At 41.0% G+C, this 12,604-nt stretch overlaps 1 protein-coding gene across 1 annotated transcript; it reads left to right on the forward strand.

The window, feature by feature from the left end:
- Window positions 1–1,914: 1,914 nt before the first annotated feature.
- Window positions 1,915–9,978, forward strand: kcnk1b (potassium channel, subfamily K, member 1b). Its single transcript, XM_047603314.1, has 3 exons — window positions 1,915–2,438; window positions 5,069–5,464; window positions 7,282–9,978. The coding sequence occupies exons 1-3, from the start codon at window positions 2,084–2,086 to the stop codon at window positions 7,536–7,538; spliced, it is 1,008 nt and encodes a 335-aa protein (XP_047459270.1). The 5' UTR covers window positions 1,915–2,083; the 3' UTR covers window positions 7,539–9,978.
- The last annotated feature ends 2,626 nt before the right edge of the window (window positions 9,979–12,604 follow it).

Consider the following 12,604-nt stretch of genomic DNA (forward strand, 5'->3'; position numbering starts at 1 on the left):
TGGCAGCAGCCATCCCCAGCAGGATGCAGCCGGACACAGACACACACACACACAAAAACGTTTCAGGAACAACTTAAAAAAAACAAAACAAAACAAAAAAAACATGAAACAGCACAAGGTGTTGACCTGGCCTCCAAATTCACTAGATCCTAAACTGATCCACAGAGGCCCATCCCCTCAATCCATAAGACCCAAAGATCACCACTAACAACGTTGCATGTATAGTGTGATCGCATGCCTGGATATTGTGAATATTTTTTCTTCAAAACCATTGAACTGATCCTGCAATGCTCCAAGACCTTTTCAAATATTGAGATGCTCCTCTGAGTGTGTATTGTAATTTCAGAACCACATTTTCCAAATGCTTTTGTCCTTTGAGAAGGAGGGTGCGACATAATAAAGAGCTTTCATTTCCTCATATTTAGATGTGAATACTCACGTGATACACATGTGATAATGGTGTAACACTGACAAGACGCGACCTGTCTTTTTGGGAGGTAACATTTTGATGTCATAGCCTTTTGCACCACCACCCTGAGAGGACAACCCAAACCCACACACACACCTCGTCTGTGGAGTTGCAGCTAAACTATGGCCCCCATGTGGCTGAAACTGAGTGACCATGAGTGGATCATGGCCCATCATTGCATGGGTCAACATGGGTCCATGGAAGATATCTTGCATACATTTTTATTAATAGTAATAAAAAAATATGTTCATTATGATCATGTATTTACAAAATCCATAATTATTTATTATGGAAACAATCATTTATTAATAAAAAATGACTAGATATCACTAAAATGTCAAGTAACTAACTAACTAATTAGCTAAACAATGTTTTGATTGTGTTCTTTTTGTTAAGTTGTGATAATTATGACAGATATTTATTTTTTTTAGCAATATATAAAATTTTATAGTATCTGTGCCCGAGAAATCACTTTCAGCTGAGTTACCTATTACAAACACGTTACAGTAGTACAGTAAGGTATGTTCTTTCTTAGTTTTTTAATATGACATATAAATATAAAATTTCAAGTGTGGATTTATTGCATGTCAACAGTACTATTACAATATCTTTATCTCTCTCTCTCTCTCTCTCTCTCTCTCTCTCTCTCTCTCTCTCTCCCTATATATATATATATATATATGTATATATGTATATATATATATATATATAAAGAACTTAACTTAAAAAATAATAAAATAAATATTCAATTTACTCGATTGTAAATTTAATATTTTTTTAAGGAAAAAATGCCATGTGGTATTTGATTATAGTCAGCCATATTGATTTTAGGCCTGAAAACAGCCAAAATACCAACTATGATTCCTGTCAACTATGCCAAACACAAAAAGTTTCGCAATTATACATTAACAAACATGCAGTATGTTTGTCCAAACCAAAGTGTTGAATATGAGCCTGAATCGTTTTTACATTAGGCACCTGATTCTTTACGGCCTAGTTTTGTGTTCTCTGAAACGCTCTAAGTCTGCGCATTTGGGCGTTTCGTCGGTCTCTTCTTGCCTTGTGTCGTAACAATAGCTCGGTATCATTTCTCGATTGTTTTGAATAGAAACTGAGAGACATCAGAACAGGCCTGACTACCTGAGAGGAGAGAAAAGGAAGTGCTTACGTCACTCGGACGTTGCCCTCGCCACATCACTTGCTGCCTTCACTGCTCATGTAAAGCTCGGAGATTCAGCCACCGATGTAACACGTTGTTTTCGTTTCAGACAGTTATACCAGTCTGAAAGCTGAAGATTAGCAGACGACGCCTTTATGTGATTTTCTTCTGGCACCTTTCTTACATAATTTCTCTTAATCCATTCAGGGTGTAGTAAATAAACAAATTCGTGTCGTCGTGTAGGTGTAATATTTCCGACTGCACCTGAAAGCCCCTTCTGTCACGGCAGGTTTCACCGAGGGGGAAACAAGATCCTCATTGAGCTTTGTCTTTGACAACATCCCCTCGCTGAAAGACATATCTCTCTGGCACACAGACACGTGAGGCGGCGAAATTAATAACGCTACTTTATTATATTGCAAACGTAAGAAGCGAGGTGATAAACCTCTTAAAAAATGCTCCAGTCTCTAGCCAGCAATTCTTGCGTGCGTTTGATACAGAATCACAAATCGACGTGGTATTTTGCGTCTTTGGTGTTGGGGTATCTGCTCTATCTCGTCTTCGGCGCCGTCGTCTTCTCCTCGGTCGAGCTGCCGTATGAAGACGCCCTGCGCCAGGACCTGAGGGCCCTCAAGACACAGTTCCTCCAGGACAACGACTGTCTCTCCGAGGAGCGTCTGGAGCAGTTTCTGAAGAAAGCGCTGGAGGCCAGTAATTATGGGGTGTCCATTCTCAATAACGCCTCGGCCAACTGGAACTGGGACTTCACGTCTGCGCTGTTTTTCGCCAGCACCGTGCTGTCCACCACAGGTAGGTGTCGGTCACCTCTCAGGCTGGACGGGGACAGGTGATGCTCCCGCAGCCGACCAGGTGCGCAGCAGCAGTTTTAGTGAAGAAAAATAATCATATCTGCAGTTATTTTAACAAAAGCGTGATCAGTGCCCCTTCAGTAATCACTTTCATTTGTGTGACATTCGCTTTCGTTCATGAAAGCCAAGGTTAGTCATGTCTAACGTGTTTTTAGCTTCATCCATAATTTAAAAAAAAAGAAAAAAATAGAAGTGAGTCTACCCTTTACCTTATCTTTGGTTATATAAATAAGATAAAGTTCCCGTCTTGCGTTGACAATCAGCTCTGCCTCAGGGCACAACCTTTGATAAATATTATAAAAAAGAACAAGCCCTTTTGGAAAGTGAACCTTTGGTGACATTGTGTCTGTGTCAACATCGCCTTTGTCTTAACCCTAAAGGCACGTATTCTAATTCGGTCCAATGACTTAGACTTAGTTTGTATAATTTCTGTTTAACTCTTCCACTGGGCCCTATATGGGACAGCAGTGGCTTTTTGAACCAATTACAGCTCTGTCCACGAGTTGTGTTCGAGCAAAAGCTGCATGCAGCATGTTGTTGGAAAGCTATTTTTCTTCAGTTTTCTTCTGATTTATAGGAATTAACCAACACAGCAGACATCAGATAGCAAAATAAGAAAATTCAGGCGAACACAACAGCTTCTTATTTTTTAACTGTGTGCCAACTTTGATTACTAAAGAACAATAGTCTATCACTTAAAGTGATTCTGACTTTTGTGATAGAAGCTGCAGAGTCTCTGCTTTCAGAAGAAACCAAGGCCATGCACGTTCATGAACAGCATTCGATTTACTTTGGGTATTTTTGGAAATGTCCTAAATAGGCTTTTTTTGTTTTTGCAAAAAGGCTGGAAAACTAAGAGGCTAAGGCGTTTGGGCCGTCTCGGGCAAAAAAAAGGTGTGATGTAAGTTGCTATCTAGCACTGCACACTGAAAGAACGTGGTTTGCAGATGCTTGTCAGGCCACCTGGAGAACTTTAGTCTGACCCACATGGCAGCAGTTATCTGTGACGTTCCAACACACACAATTGTCCAGATTGTCTCTATTTGTATTTGGCTGCCTCAGACAGTTTCTTGTTTAGGTCTCAACAAAAGTGATGGCTAAATAGAGTTGACAGACATCTAGATCAGATAAAACTCTGAGACTTTTTAATGTTTTTTTGCCTTTCTTTTTTAGTGGCGTATAAAGATTCATCTTAATCTTTGTTCCTAGTAATAATTTTAAAACCACCACTTCCTCTTTTCACTGAGTATTTTCCACTGCCTTTGAAACTTACAGATAGGTTACAAAATACATCACCACACTAATACCTTTACTGCTCACCAGCTTTTAGGGGGCAGGGCCCGGTGTACAGCCCTGCCATATTCTGAACAGAGGGCAGTGAATGAGTTATGAATAGCTGAAGCTGAATATATTACAAGTCGCATGACAAGGACACATTCTAAGTTCCTCATTTGCGAGTTTGTGTCAAAGAGCCACGGCATTTTTGAGACTCTTGCTAGGTGCTCTTAAAAAGAAGATGTCAGGTTTCTCTTCCTCATCAACACCAACAGGACATCACCTAAAGAAATATCCTGACTAACCGTCTCTATTGCATTTCATTTGGTTTAATGACTGTTCCCGTGTGTTGGATGGGGGGACATATTAGCAGGAATTATGTTTTCCTCCGTGTATAATCACCTCTAACTATGAAGCGTTGTGTTCTCGCTTCAGGAGTAAACAGATCCTCTTTCATGCAAGGCGCCATGTCGTGGCACCATGTGTCTACAGTGTCCCAGAACAGACAAACCAAACTAAACTCTTACACTCCGCTCCTTTAAAAGAGCCAGAAACAGACCGAACACTGAAATGTTAAGATAAGATAATCCTTTAATTTAGCCCACAATATTATTTCCGCCCTGGAACTTCCTGTATTGAGACCAGATTGTATCTTTTATAAGGACACAAATCAGTGTTGGGGTTGCCAAGAGTGGTACATTTGCTGAAGAGGTACTCAGTATTATTAGTACTAAGATGGACGTTTCATTGCTACTGCTTGCTTGGATGAAACAGACCTTAACAATATTAAATCTTGTAACTGGAATAAGGAGACTTCTGCAGCTATATTTGTGGTTTCGTGTGGAGATTTAAAAAAGTGGTATAGTGCCATCCAAGACTCAAAGTAATATTAACAATATAATAATCTGTGTTTTATATTATTTATCAGATGACAGATGTCGTCACATAATGTTGCCAGCTCACACTAAGATGCTAGAAGGAAGTTTTTTGACCTGAGGAGTGCCTCAATCCCCAGTAAAGTAATTAAACCTGTTAGTGTTTTCCACTAAGTACTAAAGGAAGAATTCACAATGCTGCCAACAGGAAGACGTTCTTTTTTTTGACTGAGCAGTCATTACACAGCATGTTAGCTTCATAAACCCTTTGTATAGGTACATTATTATTCAGTACTTATGAATTAATCCTGTGACCTATAAGGATAAAGATCTAATAGCAAAGACTCCATCATCATAATCTGGCCCAGTAACAGCTTTTTTGATTATATTATATATGATTATATATATCTTTTCCTCACAGGATACGGACACACAGCGCCACTGTCGGACGGCGGGAAGGCCTTCTGCATTATTTACTCAGTGATCGGAATCCCCTTCACCCTCCTCTTCCTCACTGCCGTGGTTCAGAGGATCATGGTGTTCAGCACGCGCAGGCCCATCATGTACATCCACACGCGCTGGGGCCTGTCCAAGCCGCTGGTGGCCATCGTCCACGCCTCCCTGCTCGCCACCGTCGCCGTCTCCTGCTTCTTCCTCATCCCCGCCGCCATCTTCTCAGCGCTGGAGCAGAACTGGAACTTCCTGGAGTCCTTCTACTTCTGCTTCATTTCTCTCAGCACCATCGGCCTGGGTGACTACGTACCCGGAGAGGCCGTCAATCAGAAGTTCAGGGAGCTCTACAAACTGGGCATCACCGGTGAGTGCTGATGTCTTTGGAGATGGATTCATGAATCGTTTTAATGGTGCTATATGGATAATTTTATTTTCATGTCATATTAGATATTATCATTATAAATGTTGCTGTTGTTGCCTTTGCTTACTGGCACGATTGTCATAAACTCTACAGCTTATCACAAGTACTTCTTTATTTTCTGCCGTCTCTTCTTTGAGTTCTACAGCAACCCATTTTTCTTCAGTAATTATAATTCGAGTTTCACCACGCAACATAAAGTTATATTGTTTAAATTGTTCCGTTTTCTTGGAATTGACGTCGCAGCCATCTTCCGATATGAGATAATGATCTTTAGTTGGTTTTACGATGGGAAACTTTGACCTGGCAAGTTGTGACACAATTACCTGGGCCAGTTTTCCGACCTTGTTTCATATCATTTGCAATGTGGTAATGAGATGCACTTAAATTAAAGATACACACATATTTGTGTAATAATAATAATTTCATACAACACTGAATAAGCTGGGGTCATAGAGAAGAGAAGCACTAGCATAGACTTTTATTGCCTTGACAGATAGGAGCCGTCTTTGTGTTGAATCCAAAATGGGACGCTATTGCAGACCTTAAAAAAGACAGGGAGAAACCACTGCACATATTGATATTGGAAGTTAGACATAGCCTGCCCTGCACGCACAAAGTGTCACTGTCTCTGCTGCTATGGGCAGTTTATCTAAACAGTGTAAAGCCCATTCAGGGTAGTTCGTTTATGTTCTGCTGAGAGAGCAAGAATTAGATATTTTCCTGCGTGTATAAAACCACATTAGGCAGCCGGACCAACCAAAATGGTGTGGTTCATAAAACTGGGCCATGGCCTAGTGGAGAGCAGCAGGGCTCGCCTGCATAATCTGGGTGACTCTTGCTGCATGATGACGGCAGCAGATCTGTAAATCTGGACAAGCTGTGGTGGTTGCACCGGAATGTCGGACGCTACCCTTATTGACTGTCCCCTGAGTGCGTGTTGTGGGTGTGGGTGTGTTACGCAGCAGCAGCAGCGGCAGCAGCCAGAGAGACGTCATCCTGTAGGCACAATGTGTCAGTCTGTAGGAGGAGGGAGACGGTAGCAGAATGTGTTTATTTGCACAAAAGGCACATTCGGACAATTTCCTCTATGAAGAATTACACGTCTTCCATCGGAAGTGACGTCACCCCCATCTGAAGTAGCGACCTAGCGTTCAACATCCCCCCAGAAAGAACATTTAATCTCGTTTATTGGCATTTGTGTTTATTTTGGTCTTGCACTTGCAAATGAGCGCTGCTTCTGTGATTTGCATGTTCCGTGGATTCTGTGTGCATGCAGCGTGTTCCTCTTTGAGAGCAAACTCCAAAAATAGCAAAATAGTCCCCAAAACAGGTTTGTCACCTAAAAGAAAAGGAAATGTCAACAGTATTATAATGCTCAAATACACGTCTAGACATTCCTTACTGCGGATTCCTGTTTCTCTTTGTGTCTCCTTGCGTCTCACTGTTCAACAAAGCTCAGCGGTCTGTTTGCGTGGTTAGCTAGCCGCTGCCCTCTTGTGTCGGTCCATAAAACAGCATGGCTTTAAAGAAAGTCACTGCTGGAGTTTTCATAAGGACAGTGACAAATATAAAATGTGATGCAGAATTGTGCTTCTTCTTGTATAAGAGATTTTCCTGATTAAGTAAAATACAACACACAGAACATGCTATACATTTAACTTGATAATATAATATTAAATAACTAAATGCAGATAGATTTTAAGGTATCTTCACTTTTATCATAATGCCACATCTAATTTCTGTGTATTTACCCCCCCCAGTCTACCTGATCCTGGGCCTGATAGTCATGCTGGTGGTGCTGGAGACCTTCTGCGAGCTGCAGCAGCTGAAGCAGCTGAGGAAGATGTTCTACCTGAAGAAAGAGAAGCCTCAGGACCGGCTGGCCATCCTGGAGCACGACCAGCTGTCCTTCACCACTGTGTCCAACAGAAGCTCAGACAAACTCGAGGACAAAACCCAGCCGTTTGTTAGCGTCCAAACTCTGGGCTCTCCCAACGACGATCCCATGATCCAGTAGACAGAACGCCCTGTTAAAGGATAAAAAATATGGAAGTAGGCGGCTAATGCACACAAGACTAGAGGTAGAGTAGATCACAGCTGTAGGCATTCTGCACCTCTCAGCCCTGCAAATGTTAGTAGAAAACTGGCTGAGACGACTCAGATCAAGCAAACAATCTCTTTTATTGAACCACAATACTGACGAAATAGTGTTAAGCAGAAGATTTTAAATGTATGTACTTTTAAAAAACGGATACAATTAATATTTAAACAGTGGCTATAAATACAGAGTCAATAATTAAAGAAAAATCTGCTGTATGAGTCAGAGAAGCTGAGCACCTTTAAGAGCTGCATTATTTATTGCATATTTAGGAATATTGGTCTCTTAAAATGTAGTCAAAGTACAAGATAAATAATGTACAAGATAATTCGCTGTCAAAATAATAGTACATATACATGTATGTATCTTATAAATAGAGATGCTTGGCAGTTATGTGGGATGTACATAACCAGGTAAATGTTTCAAGTGTACAGAATAGTGACGCCTTGAATTATCACACCTTTTACAGATGAGCTGAAGTGCAGCCAAAACAAAACAAACAAAAAAATGCTATAATTTGAGCTCAACTTTAGTTGCTCTAGTGGAATGTGTCATGACATTCATTATTTGAAAGTTTACTGCAAACTAATCAAGTTTGTTTGCTGGGTAAGCTGTGCAGTACTTTATTGCATTCCTTGCAGCTGAAGTGGCTCCTATTGATTTAAAAGTTTCACGGCTGATTTTTTTTGTTTTTTGCATAACAAGGATTGCAAATCTACAGGGTAGATAGGAAAGCTGGACGAAATTAAAATAAAAGTTTAAAAGGAAGAAGATGTGCCAGGAAGAAGAAAAAAAATCACTACATGTAGGTTTTTACTATGTTTTGCAGCATTTTCAGCTCATCTTTACTGAGGTGTTAACTGTTCTTGTTGCACTCCACATCGTCACATTTCATTGTGAGGGGGAAAAAAAAAAAATCATTTTCTCACGTTGCTGCGGTTTTCCAAAGCTGGTCATGTGTGAAGCACTATAATTTATTGATCCGTCTGACTTAATGTGTGCGGGACCGTGTGAAAAGGGAAGTGGGGTTAGCCCAGTTCAAAAAGGGAACTACGGAGGACTGGCTTTTTCCATTTTTATTTTACTGTCAGTGAAGGGAGCTCAGTTTGCACATTGACTGGAGCTAAAAAAAAAAAAAAAAAAAAGAATAAAATGCTAGAGTTAACAGTCCATCCGAGAAAACTGTTGATATTTTTACTGAAAAGACTTTTATTGTGAAAGATCCGCAAAAGCTTGACACTTAACTCTAAGCTTGACAGGAGTTTAACAGGAACTATTTTAGAATGTAGAAATGTATATTTTTCAATATGACATGCTGAAAGTTTACAGAAATTTCGTTATCAATCAATGGCAGTAATTCTCCAATGGAAATGGTCCATTAGGGGGGAAAAAAAAAACAAGACATTCAAGCAGCAGGTTCACAAAATATACAGCATTTAAACATCAGTCCATCAGTTTTTACCTCGAGGAAAAATGCTCTGTCAAAAGTAAAAAATTCCTGTCGTTATCTGTCCTCTAACTACACAAACAATGTAATATAATGATGTAACTAGTTAGTAGGTTTAAATAATAGAACAACGTCCATTCCTGATGAATTATGATACAGTTCTGACCTCATCATTCACCACATCAAGACAAAGTCGCAGCCTTTCACAGAGTCTTGAATGTAATGTTTTTAACGCTTTTTGCTACGGTCAGTGCGCAGCATCACTCCCCGCTGCTCCGCTGGCTCCGGTTTAGCTGCGACCAGTTTGAACGAATAAGCGGATCGCGACGAGCTTTTTACTGTGTCACCGTCCACGTCGCTCGCCCGTCTTTAATAACGTGTCGTTTCCCTTTCTTGTTTTACCAGTCTGGGCCTTCGTGTGAACTGTAAAGCATCTGTCTGTCTCATGAGACGAATGAGAACCTTTGCAAGTTTGCAAACTTGAATTTTCTCTTTTACTGTACGACGTTTCACTGTTGTTGTAGATACGTTAAATAGATTGATGTCAGTGCTTTCATCTCACGGCGTTACTGTTTTTGTTGTTTTCGGCAGTGTTTGTCATCGTGCACATACAGTTTGTCATGAAGGTAGCTTTAGTTTTGTTCAGAGAATAGACACTGTGTAAAGGATGACAAATGGAAGCACGTTGACATTTATTTATGCAGCAGAAACTTGACATTTTTTGTACATATTCATGCGTTTCAGTTGTTCTGCTGGATTACTGTAGATTCACAAGCACAGTGAAGTATTTAAGTGTTACAATGCCGGTATTGTAATACACGATTGCCATTGAGTACACCGTTTTTCTGTGAAATCATGACATACATGAACTGTAAAAATATCCGTGTCTTGAATAAAAGTGTTGGTTTATTATTGTTTGATCCTTTTTTTCTCTCTTCGCTTCAGTCCTTTGGTACGTATCCAGAGATGCGTGCTGACGGCTACAGGGGTATTGACACTGGCTGGTGCAGGGGGAGCTGATGGAAAGTGTGCTCAGATAGCGGTGTCAGCTTGCAGCGACACGTGCGGTTACGTAACATGAAATTACCATAGAGGTAAAATGAATTAAAGTAAAGGTGAGAGGGGTGGATTATTACCAGGCTTTTGTGCACGCGGACTCGCTTGAATGAAATGGAAAGACGAGCGGAACAGGCGATAATTGATACTACTCTGGGTATTGTGTAGCTTTTTAAAGAAATATTATTACTTGAATACAGTATATTAGGCTTTCAGCTCATCTTTGAATTTCAAATGAAGGAGAGCAGCAGTTGAAGATGGAGGTAAACAGGAGGTTCAAATATCCCATAATTAATTAGAAATGGTTTCTTGTTTCAGCATAACAATGATCAGACTCGTTTTTGGAGCTTTATTTACTACGAGAGCCTGCGACAAATACGATACAACGCCTTTGAATTTGCAGGGGCATGTTATGCTGACCGTGGTAAGACCAAGCAAGGTCCACCATAGAGAAATATATACAACAAACATAACAACAACCATCCCCAGAGCATGTTGTATTTCACAGCTTTGGGTGGCGTACATCTCTGAGGACAGTACATTTCAGCTGTGCTTCTTAATGTAGAAGAGATTCCTCCATTACAGGCAGCTGGCACCTCTCACTGAAGAGAAGTTTAAGAGTCTGAATAAAAAGGTGTGGGGGAAGGCGGCTCGAATACTTTCACACAGCGAGTACTTGCTGGATGCACGTTGCGAGAAGACAATTACCTGTGGGCGCACAGTAACTGGAAATCACTGTCGAAGATGTGCCAGTTTGATACAGCGCAAATCCACCGTGTTCTGCTCTGAACACTTGTTTGTTCATTTAGACAACGTGGCTGTAACAAACCTCTGTGATAAGATCAGGATCCCATTTTTTAAAAGTTTAATATCTGCTTAAATTTAAATTAGATCTGATCGGCAGCACCTAGATTAAATTAAAGCAGTGACATTTGAAACATGGACGTGTAACAGTGGTCAGTGACTGCAGCGGAACAAAGGCAAAACAAAACATCATCAGCTCACCCTGATGTCATGATATTATACCATGATTGACACCGTTGTTAAATGTTAAATAAAAAGAAGGGAGAGCATCACTTTTATTAGACAATCTAAAACCACAAGAAAAAGTTTCGTCCTTTTGAGACAGGGTCTGCCAAAGTACGCTTTAAGTCAACGCCACGTTCTTTCTCCCTTTTTTATTTGCTTTTAATTTGCACCCGCATGCATACGGTGCAATTGTCAGGAGAAGCAGCCGGGCTGTCAGTCAGGAGTGTAACGGGGCAGAACTGTACTATCCCCCACAGGAACATCTCTACACACCTCGCTGAAAATTTACCACAAGCTTCGCGTCATTAATATTGCTACTTGATCTTTTTTTTTTTTCCATGATTCATTTCCATGCAGGAAACTACCTGCGCGTATAAAGATGAAAGAGAATTCCAATGTATTTTGACATCCTCCAAGAAATGGTGAAAAGGAGAAACCACTACACTCAGCACAGGAGGAGTTTTTTTTTGTTTGTTTGTTTGTTTTTAAGGAATCCTGGTGTGGCTTTAGATGCATCAGTTTACTGGTGTGTTGCAGCTCGGTGGAAACATGAATGTATGCATGAATGTATGGACGAAATACTCACTCTGGCCAGCCCCCGAGAGTGATACACATTGCAGAAGCGCCCAGGGCTCCGTTGCGTAATGCTTGACATTTCATCAGTCAGTTTCAGAGCAAGTCCATTGTTGCAACTTTGGCTTGTTATACACCACTGGTGTAGGCACTCAGGGGTCATCCAGGACACGGGTGGAGGGGATTGGGGCAATGACTGGCATCTACCCCTATAGCACCGCTTTCTGATGGTGGAGCAACTCTATTTATATCCTGGTGCACACTGGGACTATGTGAATGCAGGAGGCCTGAAGCACAAACACTCCCCACTGCCAACTCTGTAACTGCTCTCATTTGCTACTGCAAACACGGTATGTTCTTTTTGCTGGTGTGAGGGGGGAAAAAAGTGCATTATGTTTTTGCATAATACTGAAGATTCACATTTGTTCCGAGGTAAAATCGAAATGTGTACGCCGCGGTTGTCTTAAAAAGATATGTGCAAAGACATGCACACGGCCACTTGACAGGACCTGCCCCAGTTAACTGGGTCTTAGAGATGAAATAAACTGAAAAGACCAGAGGGGAGGAGACAAAAGGAGCAGTGGATGGATAGTGGATAGCACTGCAGCCAGGGTTAAAAACTCTTAACGCTGCAGTCTCTGGTGTTTTGAAAACATCTCACGGTTTCACACACGCGTGCGTTTAAAGTGTTCTGGTGCAAGCATTTTTTAACAGAAACCAGGAGACAAGGAGCAACTGTGATCTGCTCTCTCCCAGGACCACGGACATCTGAAAACATCGCAACATCAAACATCAAGTCAAGATTAAACATACGGCAGCGCGACAGCACGGCGCGCCTCCTTTTGGGCTTTCAAACTGTCGCCCCGCTAATGTTAACATC

Source organism: Mugil cephalus, chromosome 13 (genome assembly GCF_022458985.1).
Source record: "Mugil cephalus isolate CIBA_MC_2020 chromosome 13, CIBA_Mcephalus_1.1, whole genome shotgun sequence".
In the NCBI taxonomy this organism is placed as follows: domain Eukaryota; kingdom Metazoa; phylum Chordata; class Actinopteri; order Mugiliformes; family Mugilidae; genus Mugil; species Mugil cephalus.